Genomic DNA, 23,658 nt, shown 5'->3' with positions numbered 1-23,658 from the left:
GCAACATTGTTGTGTGAACTTGCAAATACCAGAGGTCTTGCAAGAGGTGGTTGCTATGCAGAAAAGGCATGAAATGGCAGAGGGGGGAAGGGTTTTCATTTGAAAAAAAGTGAGGGAAGAGTTTTGATTGGGTGACATGAGAGATATGTGTGAAGAATTACAGCATTTCTGTGCTTTTGATAGCTGCAGACTCTGGAGTGCATACCTTTTGCTCTGCTGAAGACAAATTGGTGTGTTTCTGAGACTGTTTTCAAACTCAAAGTATTTGCTAAGGTGAGACTATATTTCTTTAATTTAGATAGAGAATAGTGTGCTTTCAGGAGAAAATTATGAAGAAAGTTGTGTTTTTCAAATGTTGCTTTGTCTCAAGTGTTTTACAAATAGATTTTGTTTCTTTGAGAAAATGTAATTGGAGAAAATGTGAAGTATTAGTACTGACAGGGTGTTTTTCTGCATAGGAGCTGTGGAGTCTTTTCAAATTATGACTTGAGAATCGTTTTTGAGGAAGATGAATGGTTATAATATTTCTGACAAGGACATAATGGTGTATGCTTCTTTATAATGCAATTGAATGTCTCTGATGTTATTTTTCCCATTTTAATGTAAGACCTTTCTCTGTGGCGCAAATTGCTTGTAAATATGCTCCCACCTGTGCATGGTAAATTTAGATTTTGAATGTTTGTGTTACATAGCCATGTTAAAAGTGATACAAACATGCTGCAAAGGCAATCAAAAAACGCTTTTATGTGTCTTAAGGACATTTTAAGTCATTTCCTCATGTGCAGTGTTTTCAAATTATGATTTAAAAATCGTTTTTGGGGAAAAGGAATGGTTTGTAAATTTATGACAAGGATATAATGGTGTATGCTTCTTTATAAGGCATTTCTGTGTCTCTGATGTCATTTTTCCCATATTATATTAAAAGACCTTTCTCCGTGGGGCACATTCATTGTAAATATGGTCACACTTGTGCATGTTAATTTTGGTTTTTACTGTTTGAGTTACATAACCATGTTAAAAGTGACCCAAAAAAATTGCAAAGGCTTTCAAAAAACACTTTCATGTGTCTTAAGAACATTTTAAGTAATTTCCCTGTGGGCAGTGTTTTCAAATTATGAATTGAAAATCGTTTTTGAGGTAATGGAATGTTGTTAAAATTTATGTGCGCCATATGCCCCCAAATTTCTTTTTCAGGGGTGCAGCAGGGTGTTCTTCAGACACACATGCACCCTTGGAAAAATTCCTAATTTGCGATGAGCTAATTGCTTATCGCAAATTGCACCTTCATTCCTATGAGCCTCCTAGCCCATGGAAATGAATGGGTAATTTGCAATTAGCAATTTGCTCATTGCAAATTAGGAATGGTAAAGAATTGCTATTTATTCCTTAAAATTTGCTATTTTGGAAATGCAAAATAGTTATATGATACATATGCCGGTTGATGTCTAACAAGATAAGAAGCTTAGGGATACATTTATGATGACTGGCGCAATGAAGTGGACATTACTTACTTCATTGGTAGAGCTTTACATGTATTACGTCCTCTGTATTCTTCATCAAGCGTAACTTTAATCTGCAATCCTGAGTAGGCCTCACCTTAAACAAACCTCTGGATAGGCCACACCTTATCGTCATCATGAATTAATCATTTAAAATGCTAGGGACAGATTTATGATAGGTGTATGCCTCTTTTGCGCCACTTACAAAACACTGTCCACGGGGAAATGACTTAAAATGTGCTTAAGACACATGAATGTGTTTTTTTAAAGCGTTTGCAATTTTTTTGGGTCACTTTTAACATGGCTATGTGACTCAAACAGTCAAAATCTAAATTCACCATGCACAGGTGGGAGCATATTTACAAGGAATGTGCTCCATGGGGAAAGGTCTTATAATGTAATATGGGAAAAATGACATCAGAGACAGTGAAATGCCTTATAGAGAGGCATACACCATTATGTCCTTGTCATAAATTTGCAAACCATTCCTTTTCCCCAAAAACAATTTTCAAATCATAATTTGAAAACACTGCACATGTGGAAATGACTTAAAATGTCCTTAATTCAAAATTTGCTATTCCTTATTTTGCGATTGCACTGAAGGATTTGCAAATTTTGCGATTTCTTAAATGCAATGTATCAAACAAAAAATATGTAAAAAATGACATTAAGGATTTGGAAACTACCACCAACTTCTAGTTTGTGGTAATTTGCGAATTCTTTTCAAAAAACATTTTTTTCCCAAAAACAAAAGGTGCCATATGACGCCAATACATGTCCTTAAGGCATGTATGTGCGCCATATGCCCCAAATTTCTTTTTCAGGGGTGCAGCAGTGTGTTCTTGAGATACCCCTGCACCCTTGAAAAAATTCCTAATTTGTGATGAGCTAATTGCTAATCGCAAATTGCACCTTCATTCCTATGAGCCTCCTAGCCCATGGAAATGAATGGGTAATTTGCAATTAGCAATTTGCTCATTGCAAATTAGGAATGGTAAAGAATTGCTATTTATTCCTTAAAATTCGCTATTTAGGAAATGCAAAATAGTTTGATGGTACATATGGCGGTTCATCTGTAACAAGATAAGAAGGTTAGGGATACATTTATGATGACTGGCGCAATAAAGTGGACATTACTTACTTCATTGGTAGGCCTTTACATGTATTATCTCCTCTGTATTCTTTATCAAGCGTAACTTTAATCTGCAATCCTGAGTAGGCCTCACCATAAACAAACCTCTGGATAGGCCACACCTTATCGTCATCCTGGATTAATCATTTAAAATGGTAGAGACAGATTTATGATAGGTGTATGTCTCTTTTGCGCCACTGTGCGTCACTTTTATGATGCAGTGGCGGTGCAAAAGATTTGCTATGAGGCGAGAAAATTACAAATTGATGCATTTAGGCAGATGTGTCATGGTGTAAAAAAAACGTGCCACATGAAACCGATGCAGCAGTGATGCAAAAGATGCACCATGTTGCAAGACAGGCCTCACTTGGGGTCATATGTATCAAGTTAATTACCATTCGCAAAGATCAAAATTCTGCAAATTTCAGCCTTTGCGAATGCTAATTAGACAAATGGTATGTATCAAACAAGTTTGATGCAAAATAAGGAATAGCAAAATTTGCTATTCCTTATTTTGCGATTGCACTGAAGGATTTGCAAATTTTGCGATTCCTTAAATGCAATGTATCAAACTAAAAATATGTAAAAAATGACATTAAGGATTTGGAAACTACCACCAACTTCTAGTTGGTGGTAATATGCGAATTCTTTTCAAAAAGAATTTTAAAAAAAAAAACAAAAGGTGCCACATGACGCCAATACATGCCCTTAGGGCATGTATGTGCGCCATATGCCCCCAAATTTCTTTTTCAGGGGTGCAGCAGGGTGTTCTTGAGACACCCATGCACCCTTGGAAAAATTCCTAATTTGCGATGAGCTAATTGCTAATCGCAAATTGCACCTTCATTCCTATGAGCCTCCTAGCCCATGGAAATGAATGGGTAATTTGCAATTAGCAATTTGCTCATTGCAAATTAGGAATGGTAAAGAATTGCTATTTATTCCTTAAAATTCGATATTTAGGAAATGCAAAATAGTTTGATGGTACATATGGCGGTTCATCTGTAACAAGATAAGAAGCTTAGGGATAGATTTATTATGACTGGCGCATCACCAGGGATGTGCCAGTCATCTTGCGCCGCTCTTCCGCCACCCATGGTGTGCTGCATTTACAATGCGGCGCAGCATGGGGCAAAAATGGCACAGATGCGTGACATATCTGTGCTGTAAAGGTGGCGCATTGCTGGAATTGTATTGCAAGTGCGATGCAGCTCAAGCAAGGCTCAGGGGTGCCCCATCTCCACAATGTTGCGTCAAGACCTATGCCTGCTTAAAGCAGGCGCAGGGTTTTGACGCAGCTTTCTCCTATCTGATTGTAAATACGGCACACCATGGGTGGCAAAGCAGCTGTGCACGTTAACTGGTGCATGCCTGGGGATGTGCCATTTAACATAAATCTGCCCCTTTACATTTAAGTATGTGCAGGGGACACAGAGTTGGTGAGGCTTATCCAAGGTTAAGAAGAGATGAGTCCTGTTCACTCAAAAATTAGACATAGGCTTCACCTGCTCAGCATCGCTGGACATGGCTAAATAATAGCTGCAAAATGTTACTCTTGTTAAACAATTTTACTATTATAATCTCTGAGATTTGTCTCTTACTCTGCAACATCTCATTGTTGTTATCTTTCTTTAAAGATAAAGACAACATCAACATGAGCGACAATCTGCAATCAGTTGATTTTGACCTCATCATTGAACTTGTAATTGAAACATCAGTGGATGTTGATCCCTTGGATGATTTAAATCCTGAGGATGAAGAAGAGCGTGATGAGGATGCAGATTTGTCCGAATTATATGACATAGGGTGGGAAGCTGACCTGCTTGAGCCTATGGAACTATAAACATTTATTTTTAACATTTATAATAAATAAAAAGTAAAAGTGTAAACCGTTTAATTTAAAAATAAAGACACCTTCAAAAACAGGTTATGTGTAGTGTCTTCAATAAAATATTAAAATATGCTCATAAAATTAGATCAGATTCACATATAAAATAGCACAGGTAACATGAATATAAATTCCATTTCTTTTCTGCTATTTCTGTATTGTAAATTTGCCAAGGACTAAAAAATCTTCTATTTAAAATGTCAAGTAGTGTGTTAAGTTTTTGATCACTGTTATTGATTTACTGTTTGGTAATAGTGGTTAATAACATTTTTTAATATATTTTACCACAGATTCAACTGCAGATCATTTCAACATTTCACCATGCCAACGAAAGAAAGAGAGAGAAAGGCTGCAAAACGTCAAAGACAGCAGGCCAATCAAAAGAAGCAGCAGTCCTCTAACAAAAAGATCTGTCAAGTCACGAAGAAAGCACCGGGTAAGAGTACAAAAACATTCATAAGAAATATGTGTAGTAAAAAAAATATTACTACAGAAAATGTTTCAGTCCATAAAAAGAGAAGCAATTCAAATGGAAAGGAAAGGCTAATCAAAAATGTTACTGCTAGAGCAAGAGATAACTCTGTGCATGATAGTAGAAGGAAACAAAAGTTTAGGGACATTCGTAAACGAATGTTCCGCAACAGGATAATTGGCAATTTGTTAAAAAATATTAAGAAAGGTCAACAGAAAGTGTTTTTTTATAAGAGAAAAAAAAAGTTGAGAAAGTTATTGATCAGGCATTTGAAATTAAACGTAAGTTATTTATTTTGATAATCAATAGAATTAGGAAGCTAAACAAGGCAATTTATGATTTCAAAAGAAATAGTAGATGGAAGAGAATAGTTAATCGTAGTAATTTTTGTGAAGTTTTTTCTGGAGAATGGATGCATAGTTCAAGCTCTGAGGCATTTTTTAATGAGGAGAGTTATTTCCAGGATAATGATTTGGTGCATGCAGTTGACACCAGTGGTCGTGCTTATGAAGTGAAAGATGGTTGTCCAGTTGAAAAAGAAAAACTTGTGACAACAGAGGCAGAAGAGGTGTTAGGTAATGAGGTTTTAGGAAGACGTGCTAAGGGTCCTGTGTACACCTGGAAGTGTAGTAGTATTTGTAGTGTGCGACAGGATTCCATCAATTTGCTTTGTGATTTTGTACGGTCATTTAATAAGAAAAGTTTGAAGCAGAAAATAAGGTTGTTGCAAGAATTAGATCCTTGCAGAGTGAGGGAAGTGACAGGTTTGCATGGTCATTCACTGGCTTGTCTTTCCAGGAGAGTATGCCAGAGTGTTTTTCATCATTTCAGGATGCTAGCAGTGCATCATAATAAAGTGAGGAAATTAGTTAGAATGTTGTATTATGCTAAGAGTCCAGCAATTATGCTTAAACAATTATGCGCTGCTCTTTTGCATGGTTCTGAAATAGATGTGAAGAATATATGTGAAGAAATTGAGTTTTGTTACTTTGGAAGTAAAGAGGAGAATGTTGAAATTGACCAAGAAGAAGCGGGTAATGTGGAAGATAGTGTACAGGTTTCCAGTACAGATAATTTCCAGAGGGAAATTGCGACGTTTCAGGTCAAATCAAGTGAGAGGCCAAATTTCACTTGTGTGTGTTGTCGACGCACTTATTATAAGAATCAGACTAAGTTAGTGGATTTATATGCAAAAAGTGAAAGGGAAAATAATAGTGAATGGAAGGATTTCACAACATACTTGATGGTAGAAAATTGTTTTGATTTGGGATTGGATCAACGTGTGTGTACTTATTGTTGTAACAAATTAAATCAAAACCAGATGCCTGCTAGAGCAGTTCATAATAATCTGGAATTGATTGAGATTCCTTCTGAATTGAAGGATTTAAATACTTATGAATCTATTTTGATTCAAAGTATCCATCCCTTTCAGGCTATTGTAAGAATGGAGCCAAAGACAGGGAAATTGCCTCCATCAGATTTACAGAGAGGATTAAAGGGAAGAGTTGTTTATTTGCCTCTAGATTTGAAGAAAAACATTAACACAATTGGAGTAGAAAAAGTGGAAGAGGAACCTCTGGTTATCTTAGTTAATGGGGTTCCGACAAAGAATAAGAAAATATGGCAAGATTTAGTAGATGTTAGGAAAGTTAAAAAGGCAACATTGTATTTGAAAAAAAATAATAAATACTATAAGAATGTATATGTTGCAGAAGAGGAAGTAAGTGAGGAAGAGGATAGCGATTTGTGTGCTGGTCAAATTGAGAAAGTAGAACCCTCTACTAGTGAAGAAATATATGAACATTATAGTGTTCATCCTTTGCATTCCAAGGAAGTCATGGGGAATGCTATTGAGTTGTTTCAAATGAAACAAGCCAAAGGGAGTCCCATTAGTGTTTGGGAGGAAAGTTTGGAAGCTCGGTGTTTCCCACAGCTTTTTCCAACAGGTCAGGGAGGAAGATATGATGAGCGACCTCATCAAATTCCTGCTTCTGAATACCGGACTTTGCGATTGTATGCAGTAGATGCTAGGTTTCGACAATGCATTCCTTATTTGTTTCATCTCCTGTTTGAAAGCGATCTGTCTGGACTGTCATATGCAGTGAACCACATCTTGAAAAGTGGTATACACATGCAAAACATCTCGGCAAGTGACTTTATGGATAAAGTCAATGTCCAAGACAGTATTTTGGATTCTCACCTGATTAATCTCATGGCGTGTCAGCGTGGTACTAATGAGTACTGGTACCGTCGTCATGGTGATTTAAAATGTATGCTGAGGAACTTAGGTACTCCCACATGGTTCCTCACTCTGAGCTGTGCCGAGTATGGCTGGGAAGACTTACTTGAATTTCTACGAGAGGCAAATGCTAACGTAGATAACATCGAATTCAAGACACCCGGAGAACTGTGCTCTTTGGATCCAGTCAATGTATGTAGGTACTTCAATCATAGATTTGAAGCTATGATGTCTTTCATCATGAATAAGAAGAATCCACCTCTTGGAGAGGTGTTGGATTTCTTCTGGAGAAAGGAGTACCAAGCAAGAGGTGCTCCTCATATACATATGTTGCTGTGGATCAAGGATGCACCTAAATTTGGAATGGATCCAGAAGACTCAGTGATGAGTTTCATCCAACAGTATTCTACGTGTGCTGTTCCAAACGCAAAGGAGAAGAAAAGCCTAAGAGAAAAAGTTCTGCGTTTCCAAAGCCATCGATGTGGAAAGTACTGCCGTCGTAAATTCCGAAACAAGGACAAGTTCTACACCAAATGTCGTTTCGGCTTTCCACGACCGGTGATTTATAAAGGAAGAGTAAACAGTTTGATGTCTTCGCTGCGACATAATGTGATGAAGAAATCACCTAAAAACACATACAATTTGAAGAGGAACGAAGAGTCCAAGTACATCAACGACTACAACCCGGTGATTTTGTCCATGTGGAATGCTAACATGGATATACAGTTTGTGGCTGATAACTGTATGGCTGTGGCTCGGTATGTGACATCTTACATCACCAAAAAAGAGAAGACAGAATTGAAGGATATGTGGGAGGACATTTCCCATGAAAAGAGCCTCAGCAAGAAGTTGTACAGTTTCAGTCTGAAGATGTTGTCGCATCGAGAAATTGGAGCTTACGAATGCTCTGACCGGTTGTCTTCAGCAAGTCTCTACGCAAGTCTCTACGCGTAATCGAGTTCTGAAACCTGTGCGGGAAATTGAGTATTTGGCGGAAAAGGAGCCAAACAGTACCGACATTTTGAAGACCAACATGTTGGATACATATTATCCAAATAGAAGCAGTCACCTCGACAATGTTTGTCTGTATGAGGTTCTTCAAAATTACATATTCAAGAGGAACATCAAAGAAGATACTGAGAAAGAAGTGTATGCTGTAATAGGAAGTGAGGGATGTCTGGTCAAGCAAAGAAAATGCCACTTGGTAAACCATCGAAAATTGAGTGGCGAATCTCCTGAAAAAAAGGAGTTTTTCTATTTAGCACTTTTGCAACTTTTCAAGCCTTGGCGTGCAGAAGAGGAACTGCTTGGAGATTTCCTCTGTTACGAAGACTCTTTCAATGCTGCAAAGGAGACCATAGAATGTCCTGCTTTTCCCAAATATGTAGAAATGTTGAATGCGGAAATTGAGCAGGAAGCAACGATTGCAGCCGAGATTGCCAGAGACAGTTCTCAGGACAGTCAGAGTTCTGCTTCATTGAGTCAGGATCCACTAGGAGGACCTGTTATCGAAAATGAAGCTGCCACTGCTATGAATGAAGTGGAAAGAGCCATGGCACATGCTCAGGAGGATGCGGTTAACTTAGAAGAGTTGGAAAGACAACTCAACGTTGAGCAGAGGAAAATATATGACGAAGTTACCATGCAAATTGATCATGGATTAAGTCATGACAAGAAAGAGTGCTCATGTACGTCGTTGAAGCCTGTCCGACTGTACGTGAGTGGAGAAGCGGGAACTGGAAAAAGTTTCCTCATTAAAGCAATTTCATGCTATTTGCAGGAAAGGACAGAGTCATCGCTGTCTTGTGTTGTCACCGCTCCAACTGGACTGGCAGCACATAACATTAAAGGGATTACTTTACATCATTTACTGATGCTGCCAGTGGAGCATGACAACAAATTACAATATCACAAGCTATCTGGAGATGCTTGTTTTGAAGTTTCAAGAATCTTGAGGAAAATGAAACTTCTTATCATTGACGAAGTAAGCATGGTTTCCAATGTCATGCTTGCCTTTGTGCATTTGAGAATGCAAGAAGTTCTCAAAACAGAGTATGATGTGTTATTTGGTGGCAAACACATCATTGTTTTCGGAGATCTTTTGCAGCTGACACCAGTGAAAGGGCAACCTGTGTTCAAAATGCTCACGCATGAAGATACCAGGAAGTGCCTAGGCAGCATTGGCAACGTCAATATATGGTTAAACTTCAATTATGCTGAACTGCATGAAAATATGCGTCAGGCGAAGGATGAAGTTTACAAGACTATTCTACAAGATGTTAGAATTGGAAAAGTGACCGAGCATGGGAAAGAAGCTTTACATGCACGATTACTGTCAAATTTATATCCAGAACAAGATGTTGTGCCTGAGAATATTTTTCAGAAAATTACTGATAAGAAATCTGGAATATGTTTGATGCCAACTCTTGCAGAATGTGCCAAATTCAACAACAAAATGTTGCATTTAGAAAAGCAAGAGATTGTGAAACTGGAAGCTATTGACAGAGTAGAGCATATGGGATCAACAATTATTTTGTCTGAGAATCTGAAAACAAAATTGGATTCATTAGAGAAGAGTATATCTAAAACTGCAGGTTTTGAAAAGACTCTGAATGTGTGCTTGAACTGCCGTATAATTTTAAGAAGGAATTTACATGTTGAAAGAGGTCTGGTAAATGGATCAATGGGTAATGTTGTTGATTTTGTAAAATACAGAAATAGAGATGGAATTGAATTTTTAAAAATTAAATTTGATGGCATTGAGGAAGTACAGCTAATTGGTCGTTGCTCTGCTAGATGTTTGCTTGTAAAAGACTTATATGTTCGCCGTAAGCAGTTTCCTGTTTGCTTGGCATATGCAGTGACAATCCATAAATCGCAAGGTTTAAGTGTAGACTGTGCATTGGTGAATATTGGCAGTTCTGTGTTCAAGGAGGGTATGGCATATGTGGCATTGTCACGAGTTAGAACTTTATCGGGATTGTACTTGATTGAGTGTGATGTCACAAACATTTGTGCGGATCTAGATTGTGTTAAGGAATACAATAGGTTAAGAAGAGAGTATGCGCCACATTTGCCTCAGTATCCTTTGTTTGAGAAACGTGTGGTAGGCCGGAAACGAAGAAATGTGACCAATACTGGGGAGGTTGTAGCAAAAAGACGAAAAGTCGATGAACCTAAAATTACAAGCAGAAACAAAAAGGATTCTGTTGAAGATGTTGTTGGTTTTCAATTTGAAAACAGTTCTGGTGTCAACTGCTATGCTAATGTAGTGGTTAATGTTTTGTTTTCTCTAGAAAATGTAAAAGAAGAGATTGTGGTCAATTCTGATCAAAGATTTTGCAGTTTGTTAAATTCTGTGTTAGAGAAATGTAGCACTGATAGAACAAACATAGAAAGTGTGTCTGAAATTCGAAATCTGTTAGACAGATGTTCAGGCCAAACACAATTCTCTCAAAATATTCAGCAAGATTGTCAGGAGTTTTTAATGTATATGCTTGATGTATTCCATGCTGAAGGTGTAGATGTAGATCAGCTGTTTGGGCTTTCTTATCAATGGCAGCATGACTGCGAGAACTGTATGGTATCAAGTACTACTAGTGTAGACTCAGAAAGATTTATATATTTAACTTTGCCAGACAGTAAATCAGTCTCCTTTAATAAGCTAGTAAAAGGAGCTGATCACAACATGGAGTGTAGCCAATGTAAATCTGAAATGATTTCCACATTATTTATACGAACATATGGCCAGTATGTCATTTTAATGTTCCAACGATGTAGGCCTGATGGAACAAAAATAATTAAAAATTTTGTAGCTTCGCAGTTGTCAATATCAGGAAGGACTTTTGTAACTGCAGCAATTATATATCATGACGGCCCTTCAATAACATCAGGACATTACACAGCTTATTTAAAGTCTAGAAATGGCTGGTCATTCTGCAATGATTCTGTTTTAATTTTCAAAAAAAAATTGCCGTATGACCTTAAAAACTCTTACCTGGTGTTTTTAAAACCAAAATTTTAGGGAAATAATCTCGGGATGTGCTCTGTGGAATTTCAAGAAGTTCTAATGGCTCCTACACAATTTGGCCTTGAGGATAAGTGTACTTCAGAGACATAACTTCTAACCATAAGACTGGACGTCATGGAGAAATAAGTGCACTTTGAATGAGTTCAGAAAAACTATTTCTTTTTATAAGCTAATTGAAGCAGCCAATCAAAACATAGAGTAGAGGGAATGTAAGTCTGCAATGCTGTCTACTGTTTTACATTGCTTTGTGATTAAAAGTGATGTAGAGAATTAAATAATTGTAGTACTCATAGAGGTGGTGTAAGTCTGCTTCATAGTAAGCAGTATCAGTGTCATAGGAAATGTAGAACATGACTGAGCAAGAAGGGGAAGATATTACTATTCCAGGATTGTGAAAATGATCTTCAACATTTTAATTCTGAAAGTTGCAGAAATGCCAAATGACGGGATTGGCTTACAAGAAATCCAAGAGTTATAAATGGCTCTGACAAGATTTGGCCTTGTGGAAACTTGTGGTAGAGAGCAAGAAGTCATTTATTGCATGTAACATGTTTTTAAAAACGATGGAGATTTTCTTTCAGAAAGTGGCGGGCTGAAAGTAATAACAGCACAACAGAGTATAAGCTGTTCATAGGACATCCTTTGACGTCATGGAAAGTAAGTTAACTTTAAGGAGTTCTGAATTCTGATTTGTTATGTTGTATGGGTTTTTTAAACACAATCATTTTGATTGTGGTTTTTTTTCCCCGCTGTTATATGATGAATACCTTCAAGTCACTGTTTTTAGTGAAATTTGATACATTCTGAGAACAGCAAAAATAAACCATTTAACATGTATAATTAATTCTGTACTGTTTGCATTTATGATGTATATGTAGAACTGTGTAGGAGGCATGGAGAAGGTGAGGCTTCTGTAAGTGTCAAAGTTGTTGCATGCAGTGCTGCACTTCTGCGTATTCTTTCATATGCTGGACTACATCTGCACAATGAGATACCTAAGCAAAGGAAACACAAGTGATGTGATTTTGAAATGAGCAAAATAAATTGTACGTATTTCATTTACAACACCTGTGTTTCCTATCATTACGAATCACATTGTGCAGATCAAGTTTAGGTCTGTCCAGGGAAACATAGGAGGTTTGGACTTTGTTCAAGAGTGCAGTGGACATGACTCACTTCATTGGTAGACCTTCACATGTATTATGTCCTCTATTCTCTTCAACAACTCGAAATTTCATCTGCAACCCTGAGTAGGCCTCACCTCAAACAAACCTCTGGATAGGACACATCTTATTGGCATCCTGAAGCAATTATTTAAATTTTTAGTGTCTTGCGACACTTTTCTGAGACAACAGCAATGCAAAAGATGCACCATGTTTTAAGATAGGCCTCACTTCATCTGCATCAAGATACTGTTAGTTTAAAATGTATATCTTTAGGACTGTGTAGGGGGCCTGGAGAAGCAGAAGCTTCTGTAAGTGTCAAAGTTGTTGAAAAACTGTTTGTCCTTCAATTTTTTCTCTTGTCTTTTGTAATTTTTAAATACATGTTGTAATATTTTTCAAATGTTTGTTCTCTCTTTCACAGATTGAAAGTATAAAAACAAAAAGTGAGTAATTTAACGACAATTATAAAGTAAATGTTTTGTACTCTTTTCGTTACATTTCTATCACATTTAACTTCTATTAGTTCCACTGCTTCATTTCTTTAACCCTCAGTTTCCTGACTTTGCTACTTCCCTCATTCCTTTCTCTATTACCTACTTACTCAACTCCTTCCACTCTTTTTCTCAGTCCCTCTCTTCTCATAGTTCCTCACTCTTGTTCACTCACTCCGTCTCTATTACTCTTAGTGTCTTTGACTGATCACTGTATCACTATTTGTTCATAATGCTTTCTCTGTGTAGTTGAAGCACACTAAGGGGCATATTATGAACACAGCCAATAAAATTATTGTTTTTTTTTTGGCAGAAAACTGGTGCAAAAGTGGTTTTAGCAGCAGTTTTCTGCCGCAAAAGCAGCTTTAGCGACACATTTCTGCCAATAAAAGCTGCAAAACTTTTATTGACTATGTTGATGATATGGCTCTATGTTACTTACATTTCTTTGCTGTTTCAATTAATCTTTTTCTGTTATTTTTTGTTTTCTGTTTTCTATTTTTTCTCTCTGTTATTCCTCATGTTTTAATCATATTTTGAACATTCACTCACATTCTCCAAGAAACTCTTCTTTGTTAATGTTATACTCTCTTTTTTTTTCTTTCACTTCGTTATCTATTTTGTTTTTCACAATTATACCCTCTTCCATCTTTTCTTCGGTAAATAGATCTATTAAACAGTATCTCTTCTTTACTCCCTATAGCTGTCTTTCTTTTAACATCACTGTCTGTTTACTTTCCTTATACTTACTCTTTTTTAAAAAAAAAATATTTTGGGTTAGCTCCCGGTCCGCGTACCGGGAAGCTAACCGGGAAGCGAACCAAAAGAAATAGAGCTTGCCAGAGTGCTAAACATTCTAGCAATTTTTTTTGAAAGGGAAGGTAGTTCTGAAAAGAACTTTTTTTTAAATATTTTTGTTGTTTTATATTTGGTTTTTATTTTTTGAACATTTTTTGTTTTTTTTGTATTTTTTGAACGATTTTATATTTTTTTTGTTTTTTTTTGGGGGGGGACAACAAAAAACAGGCATTGAAAAGGGCTCAACAGGAGCAAAAAAAAAAATTACTGGGGGCGGTTAGGGCAATTATGATGTTCATAAGCCAGGTTGATAGCATTTATACTCATATTGCCACATGCTATCAACGCACCACAGTGCATACAAGTGTGTTTCATGTGGCCAAAATTCTCTTGTATGTTTGGCACAGTTTCCCGTGCCTCTGCTGGTGTCAATGAAATTGTTGATCTTGATCTGGCCACAGGAGTTGATGTTGGATTTTCCTGCAAATCCCGTATTTCCGCCCGGCTGTAATTGAGTGGATGCTTCCTGGTCATATGCCTATGCATAGTATAGTTCCCATAACTATATTTCTTATCCGTCCCTCTGGATAATTTTTCTTTACAGATGAGGCAGGTGACATACCTCGCATTCACTTTTTTTTGGCCAGGAGGGATTGAATAAAACTGCCAGATGAAACTGGCTTTCTTATGGGAAACCCGGGGCACCTCTTCCAAGAACTGTGGTTCTTCTCCCTCCTCTTCCTCCATTTCTTCCTCTTCCTCCTCTGTGTTGGTTATGACCTGGGGAGGTGGTCCTCTCTTCCCATGAGGAGGTGGAGGTGGTGGTGGGGGTGCACCAGCTGAAGCAACTATTGAAGCCATTTCTGAAGTAGTAGTAATAAAGGTCTTCCTCTCACAATGATGAAAGTCAGAGTGAGGAAAGAAGGAGGGGTTTTCATCATTTGGGAAAAACAATAGTTCTCAACCAATGAAAAGTGTTATTTTTAGGTCACCTGACCTAGCCTTACATCATTATGAAACCAAAAGTGAAATGAACCAATGAAAAGTTTTATTAACAAGTCACATGACCTCTCACGCTCATGTTACGCGCTGCGGAACGCGCCCCGGTTAGCTTCCGGGTCGCTGCGCTTCGCGCCTCGGTCCGCGCCCCGGGGCACTTCCGGGTGCGCTAACGCGGTACGTCACAAGACGCATTACGCGGCAACGCGATACGTCGCGCTTTCGCGACGCGTCGCGGATCGCTTCCGGGGAGCTTCGTTTCACGCCTCGGTCCGCGCCCCGGAGCACTTCCGGTTGCGCTAACGCGCTACGTCATAAGACGCATTACGCAACGCGATACCGTCACGATGTTGATTTCTTATCGGTCCGCGGACCGGGTCGCGGCATCAATTTGAGCTAACGGAAAGCTTTCCGGTTCGCGGACCGGGAGCGAAACAAAAAAAATATTTTAAAAAAATTATTAATAAACATATATAATATATTTTTGGATTTAAAGAAGAATACATTTTACAGCTATAGATATTAGCTTTTAAAAAACCAATGAAATTCACTGAAAAAACCATAGGTTATAGACCATATATAGTTAGGAATTAGCATTTACAAAACCTTGAAAATTCACTGAAAAAACCATAGGTTATACACCATATATAGTTAGGAATTAGCATTTAAAAAACCTTATTTTACTCACACAAAACCATTGAAATTCCATATATAGTTAGTTGTACTAACTATATATCGCGCACCCGCAATCCACTGCTGATCATGTCACATATTACATCATTCATGACATGGTCAGTGACATCACTGATGACATCACTGATGACATCTCAAATGACATCACTGATCACCTTGCATTGAATGTTTAAAGCCTGAGGTGTTGGCAATTTGCGAGACCTAAACATGCTTCTAAACCCCGCATCTTTAGACCAAAGATCACAAAAACTGAAACAAGCAAAAGGAAGAAGAAACAATATTTTTAGTGGCATCCCTAAATATCACAAACTCAAGCAGAATAATGTTAGCCCAGTCTTTCTTACTGCTAGCTTGTATAACAGAGTTACATTGTATTGGCCTCTTCAGGAAGAAAAGAAATGACTCTTTCACTCTCTTTTCCATTTCTTTGAATGGCATTTAGTTTGTGGTTGTGCTGGTGTTTTTTCAGTGTTTATATGTTTTCACTGGTGAGGGCTATATCTCTTTCAGTGGGGTTTTATCAGTTATTATAGGTTTAAACCTAAAACCCCACAGCCTAGTCATATTATAGACATGCTTGTGATAAGTTTCTGTTTAGATGACAAGAGTGTCGAAGAGAGGATATTATCTGTGTCACTATGGCTAACGGTGCACAGAATATCGAGTCTGGAATTTTGAAGTGCCAGAATATTGACTTCAAGATTATCGGTGACCAGAATATCGACTTGAAGGTAAGAAATATCATTTTCTGTAATCTCGAAGTCAGTAATATTGTTTGTCAAAATATTGTTGTTAATAATATCGATATTTATATTAGTGTTCTGTAATTTAGCATGTATGATAAAAGTTTGTGATCCAATGTTTTTTGTAAAAGTATAGCTATTTTTTTATGTATGTGTGAAATTTTTTGAAGTGATTTATTTTGTCAATTACATTTTACGTATTTTAGTTCTGTAACGGGTAGTGGGTTTACAGAGAAATAGGCTGGAAAATAATGTAATTATATTAAAGTAATTCATAATATTTATAATAAATTTACATTTTGTATTTATTAATTATTAATTGGGGAATATTTTGTATGTATTCATTAATTGACAATTACGTATGTTGTGTTATTTAGGAGTGAGTTGTTGGTTTATAAGGGAATAGGGTTGGAAGTAACTTAATTATAATAAAGTAATTAATAATTTTAATGTATTAGTATTTATAATTATTTATGTATTAATTAATTATTGAGTGGTTATCAAAATGTATTAAATGATTCATTGATAATTATGTAAATTGTGTTAATTTTTTAGGAGTGGGTTGTGGGTTTATAGGGCAATAGGGTGGGAAGTAATTAAATTATAATAAAGTATTTAATAATTTTCATTGATTAGTATTTATTTATATTTTGGTTTATAGTGCTGTTTGTGGTAACTTATTTATTATTAATTAATTATTAATTGTTTGTTAATTATAATTAATTAGTTGGTAAATATGTTAATTGTGTTTAAATACAATTAATTTATATTAAATACAGTTATTTGTTTGTAAAACATTTGGTATCTTACGGTTGTGAAAAAAAAAACATTTGGTATCTTTCATAAAATAAGGTTTTCAGGTAATTTTTAGTAACATTAAAATATTTCCTAATGTTTTGTAATTCATTATATTTGTTTTTTTATTTTTGGGTTATTATCAATGTTTGTATTGTAGTTGGAATTTTGTTTCTTTTTTACTTCCAGTTTAAAATTGTTGGGAAAGATAAATTTTAACCCTCTGCTATCTAACACCTACTCTGGAGTGGGAATAGTAATTTTTACACCTACGGTATCCAACACATTCCCTACTGTTGCACTCTCTGGAGTGAGAATAGTACATTTCACTCTTTGCTCATCCAACTCTTTACCTACTGTTGCACTGTCTGGGATGGGAACAGTAATTTTTACCCCTCTGCTATCCAACTCTCTCCCTACTGTTGCACTTTCTGGAGTGAGACTAGTAATTTTTACTCTTTGCTATCCAACTCGTTCCCTACTGTTGCACACTCTGGAGTGGGAATAGTAATGTTTCCCCTCCGCTATCCAAGACTTTCCCTACTGTTGCACTCACTGGAGTGGGAATAGTAATCTTTACCCCTACGCTATCCAACACCCTAATGTTGCAATAATTGCAATGGGGTAGTACATTTTTTACTCCAAGCTATTTAACAATTTTCCTACTGTTGCACTCAATGGAGTGCAAAATGTAAGTTTAAAAACTATATTAGAGTTAATTTTTATATATTTATAATATTTTAAAATCAATTAAAGTTATTATTTTATTGACATTTTTTAAAGAAATACACATTTATTTATGTAATTTATGTATGTATGTTTACATTTTGTTAAATTAAATGTGTTTATTATATTTATTTAATGTTTATTATATCTAAGTAATTATTGTTTTAGTTAATTTTATAATATAAGTGTTTTAACATTATTTTTATACATAAAACAAAGATATTTTGGACTTCAATATTTCTTACATCTATTTTTTTTTACAATTTTGTTATTAAATATAGGATGTCTATATTTTGAGTGTCAATATTTTTACATCAATATTTTGGCATTTCTATTTTGTCATTGATATTATGTCAGCAGTTATGATAAGGGACAAATTGGGGTAGGAGGGTTTGCAGGGCTGCGCTAAGGAGCAAAGGAGAAGGTGTAGGCAAAGAGAACCTATTAGGATACCCAGCGTGTTTTTGTTGGTCAGGGGTCTACTAGCAATATGATGTAGCAGTTTTGAATTTCTGCTGATAAAATTGGGTATGTTGTGGTTGTGTTTTAGTGCCTTTGAAATTTCTGAGGTTTTGAGGGTTGGCAGGTAAAATGACGTGGAGACAGGTGAAGTGGAATGGTCAGGAACATTGATTTTAACCTTGTGCAAATCTAAGATGGCTCATACGGGGAGAGGTGGCTGTGTTGTGTTGCATTCAATAGGGGGTGAGTTGAGGCGAGTCAGGGCCTGTGAGGATTTTAAATTGGCAGGTGGAGAAAACATTGGCACAAGTGGTTGAAAACAGGGAAGAATATTTTGGAATGCACTCCGTTAGATTAGGGACTGCATCAGAAGTTAACAAACTGAGCTGCTGTCTGAGAGAGGTTATGCAATTGGGGTGATGATCTTCAGACTGTAGTCTGTGCTACATACGCACAAAGAGAGCATGCAGTGATGCACCCCCTTTTTGTTTCAGGATGTGTTACTAGATGGATTATGGGATTCCTCTCCATATGGCTCGTTTAGCATTCATTTGTTGAATGGGCTGTGAAGCAGGTGAAGATTTGTCGCTGTGGAGCTCATTTGGGTTTTCGTCCAACTGAATTCAAAATTGAATGGTGAGGAAAAGGGGGTGTGAAATGGGCCAACCTCGTTGGTGAGAGTAAGACCCTGTCCAGGTCTGTTAACAATTCACCAGGGTGAGAAAGATTTAGTGCAGTGGTCAGGTTAAGGTTTGATTAAGTTGAGGAAAGCTGATCTGGGTATGATTATACGGTCCTGGTATGGCACATTTGTATTTTGGACAGTTGTGGTGGAATGGTGTGGCAAGAGGCAGTGAAGTAGATGGCAATTGAGAAAGTCAGGCACAAAGTTAATGGGGAAATGTGTTGTTTTTGTCAAAATAGAGGCATAGGCATGGAGATATCACATAAGAAAAGAAAGTAATCTCTGTTTGAGTGACATCCAATGGAGCAAGGAATATCTGCAGACTGGGGGCAGAAAAACACCTGTGCAGGATTTTCCTGGGTGGCAGTCAAGCAAGGGACTCACACAAAACGTTTAGAAGAGAAGGGTTGTGGCCTTGCTGGGGGTCCTGGGCAGAAGGAGGCCATCAGAGTGATGCTGGGGTCAGTTGTGAAAGGACAGTCAATGAAATTAAAGGAAGGTGGGTTGGTTGCTGCCATCTTTGGTTGGGAGTGTGTACACATTGGAGGGGAGGCTTGAGGAATTGAGGGGCTAGATTGACTTTGCATTAGTGAAGTAGGTTTGTTTGAAGTTACAATATTGTTTATAAAGATCAGCTGCAACCTGTCCTAATAAGGTGGCCTCTTGCTAAACTTGGTCCATCAGAATGGACATCTAGAGACATCTGATATCACTGACGGTCATGTGTCTCAATCGAAAAGATGAAGCCACAGGTCAGGCATCCTTAAGTAGCTTTATTCCATCTTGTGCAACCAGATTCCAAATCCTGTCAGCAACTGCCAGAACATAGAATTGTGAGTAACTGAGTCAAGGTATCATGGAAGACCACGTATAGCACAACAAAGATTACCCTTCTTCAGACCTCTACCTAAGCAGCGACATCAGCACAATCTTAAACTCTCCCTTGGCGTGTTTACTTTACTTTATCATCCTCACATTCTTTCTAGGGCTTATAAGGTGAGAGTCTGAAGAGGACAATAAGGTAAGAAAATTGGATCATTACCCACTGCCCTGAAGCTCACAAATCTTCTTTATTATACGACTTGAGTCCAAAGCATCAGGCTCATTCTTCAGCCATTTCTGTATCTCCTGGATCGATTTATCCTCTGAGCAAGCAAAGGTGATGTTGTTGAAGTACTCACAGGCTGGGAGAGTGTAATATATGTGAGGGCCATAGGATAATCCAATCAGGGAGTCTCCTTTAACACAACCTGTTTAGAAAGATAGAACTTTTATAATTGAGTGAACAGAAATCGATAATGTGTTACATGTAATTTCCTCATCAGCAAGGGAAAGTAAATGGACATGTCCTTTTCACAATTCATTTATATTAATATGTTACATATGGTGGTCTACTTAGAACAGATACATCTATAACATATACACTTAGGCTCTGATTTAAGCTTCATAACTTCCTTGACCTACAACCTTAAGGTCAATGCCCTACAGTCTGTCATTTGGGATGCAGCAGCAGTATCTGGGTGGTGGAAAAGTGTGAAGGGTATCATTTACTTGTATACATTTATTTTCTCAGCAACACTACGGCATCCCAATTCTAAAGTATTCTTGCTGTGAGTATGCAAAATATTTATCAAAACAGCTATGGTGCTGTTAAGAAAAGTTGGGCAGACAACATTATTTACCTCTGAGATATGTTTCCTTTTTTCCCCCTCACTCTCTATTTAATGTTTCCCTGTTTCTGTCTCTTTCATTTCTATTCTTTCTCCTTCTGCACTTGCTTTTTTCACCTCTCATTTTATGCAGTTATGACTCCACTCTCTTTCCCTCTGTACCTCTCATTCACAACCTTTCCCTGAAACGGTCTCATGCATTGCTTCTTGTGTCTTTCATATTAGCAGACTCAACCTGTTGCTCAGATATAAATTTACCATAACGTAATAAAAGGACAAGAGGAATTTGGAAAAACAGGAACAAGTTTGTTTAATTAACAACAGGAGCTAGGATAGTCTTGACATAACACAACTGAGGAAAGTCTCTTAGTGTACACTGTTTGTGGGTGGTTTTATACATATCTGGTGAGGTACAATAAGCTCATTTCTGTATTCTTGCAAAGCATCTCAGTCATAAATTAACATGTTTGGGTATCTGATAAGGACACAGATGACTCTTGACCTCAGAGAGGGTTAGTGTGGGCCAGTTTGTATGTGTCCAGATGTCCAGCATGAAAAAAGCATGATCACTACGTGTGGTGTGCATATTGTGTCCTGGTCAGTAGTTTGTGGTATTTTTGGAGAATGTAATCCTTTTTCCAAACTTGTTTTATTAGGGCTAATTACCGCTGACCTGTTTGTGGTACAATTTTCTATCACTGGGATTGATCAAGGTTTTCTCTATAGCCTCAGGCCAAAGGAAGCTATGTGTAACACTCAGAGCTCAGTGGGCCTGATAGTTTGGGACTATCGGCTTGGAGGACAAAAAATGATCAACAATTTGTGTGGAGAAAAAGGAGTATCCTGTCAAATATTGGCCTTCTGTTCCAGACACAAGCTATGCCCTACTCACCAAAGTCTGAATTTTCCCTAGAGTCCGAATTATACCCTATATCCCACCTAGAGGCAGTGTGTACTGACTGCCTAATGATGAGCAGTGCAAGCAGAAAAGAACAATAAAATGTTTTTAACTTCTTTTAGATGTGGCCAGTTGTAAAACAAGCAGTCCCTAAGAAAACAAATTGGCTAAAAAGTAAGATCACGGTAGCCCTATATACCACTCTGGGCCCATGTGTACCTCTGTAGCATACCCAAAGTGGTCTCCTGCTAACAGCCCCTACTGCCACCTAGAGAAGAAGCATCCCCTTTGTCCCCCACAGTGGTCCCAAAACAGTAGTAGCCACTTTCACCCTCGCTACCATGCTAACTAGACAAAAAGCAAAAAATGATCTACACTTGTCCTAGTTTGCCATACACCACTTACTGGGACTAAGGATCAGATGTAGTCTAATACACTGTGATGGCTGCTTCTGGATGACCTCCACCTCCTGGATTCAGCAGAACTTCTAATCAACTATGGTGTCTGCTGACCAGTCTTTGTTTGTAAAGGTGAATCCATACGGGTCAGGGTCCTTGTCCTTCAGCAGCAGTTGGGCTAGATAAAACAATCTTTCCTATCTGGCTCACCAAAATGTTGCATGGTTATGAATTGTCCTTCAAGATATGAAATAAGAGGTGTTTGGCAAAACAGGAACAAGTTCTTTTAATTTAACACAGCGACCTAGGCAGTCTCAACAGAATGCACCTGAGGAAAGTCTCTCGATGTACAAAGTTTTTGGCAGTTTTTTATTCGCATCTAGTGAGGTATACTAAACCCATTTCTGCATTCTTGAAAAGCTTTTCAGTCCTAAATTAACATTTTTGGGCATCTGATAAGGACGCAAATAGCTCTTAAACTTGGGGAGAGCTGGTGTGGGCCAGCGTTTCTGTGTTCAGTTATCCAGCATGAGGAACAAGTGATCAATATGTGTGGAGTGCATCGCATGTCCTGATTGGCTGAGTGTTTCTATCTATATGTGGTATCTGGCTTTGTGGTATTTTGGGGAATGAGCCAAATGTGTTTGTTTGGGGACAATTACAGCAGACCTGTTTGTGGAGCAACTATCCACATGTAGGATTGATCAAGGTTTCTGTTGGGTGAGCATTTGTCTTTTGGGTTAAGATAAACCCCACCTGTGACCTGTTAGTCGAGAGGCTTGGGTGTGGGTCGCAGTGCCTGTGACCACCTATCTATGATTCGGGGTTGATGGTGAGATCACATTGGGTAAAGTCTACAGCAATGATGCAAGTTTACTGGAACTCCTGAAAATAACATGGCCACATTCTCAATAATTTGTGTACAGTTGTCATAGTGTACATTGGTATTGTTTTTACCAACATTGACATGGTTGTTTATTTCTAGGTCATGACGTACATTGACAACCCTTTTACTGGTAATATTATTGTCATTCATACATGGATTAAGGCATACATTGATATTGCTACTGTTGGTATCAGCAAGGTTGTGCAGCCTGAGGTGATGGCAAACATTGACATTGCATTTTTTGGTATTGCCGTTGTTGGGCAAGCACATATCATGGTACTCATTGAAATCGTATCGACCCATTCCAAACAGGTACATATATGCTACAGGCTTTTAATAACATGGGAAAGTTATAGAAATATCGCCTATATACAACATCAAGGGTATAGAGGGGGAAGGGATAAATCCTCTCATCTAATATCCACAATCAATACGTATCCAACCCAAAAAATAGAACCAAAGCATAATGTGTAGGCTTAGTTTTTAGTTTGAGGGATGATAAGTTGCTTCTACCACTATTGGGATCAATACCTCTTTGTATAGTAACCCTCACACACTCTAGTGGTGTCATGCTTCATCATCGGGTTCACCCTGGCTCCTAAAGGCCTGGGTGGCTAAACCGTATTTCAGGGAGTGCTTATGAGAAATAGCCATGTGAGTTAAATATTAAAAACAAGCACACACTCCAGGTATCCCTTTAATATGGAGAGATGGTAAATGTCAAAATAGAAAATGGATGATTCCAGGATAAAATGCTCCTCTGACCCTATAGATGCCACAATGTAACAGCCAGTAAACGGCCATATGGGTCCACGGCTTTCTTCAGGGCAGAAGTAAATGAGTAATACCTCCCTGGAGTTATCAAAACAGTATGTCAGTTTAAAAATTGTTTTAACAACATGAATACACCCTATGGATATATTTATCCTTCAGGAAGTGTTCACATTCAAGATTTTCCAACCAGACCTTGGTGGAGTGCACACTTCTC

The 23,658-nt window shown here is 37.6% G+C and overlaps 1 protein-coding gene across 1 annotated transcript in view; it reads right to left on the bottom strand.

Moving 5' to 3' along the window:
• Positions 1–23,658, bottom strand: part of LOC144752067 (nicotinamide N-methyltransferase-like) — a 51,864-nt gene that overhangs the window by 15,444 nt on the left and 12,762 nt on the right. The window contains exon 2 of the mRNA XM_078640018.1: positions 19,861–20,068. Coding sequence (XP_078496144.1) covers positions 19,861–20,068 — 208 coding nt within the window. The remainder of the gene's footprint in view (positions 1–19,860; positions 20,069–23,658) is intronic.

The sequence above is a fragment of the Lissotriton helveticus genome, chromosome 4_2 (genome assembly GCF_964261635.1).
Source record: "Lissotriton helveticus chromosome 4_2, aLisHel1.1, whole genome shotgun sequence".
Taxonomy (NCBI): Eukaryota; Metazoa; Chordata; class Amphibia; order Caudata; family Salamandridae; genus Lissotriton; species Lissotriton helveticus.
This window is presented reverse-complemented; position numbering and strand designations above follow the sequence as displayed.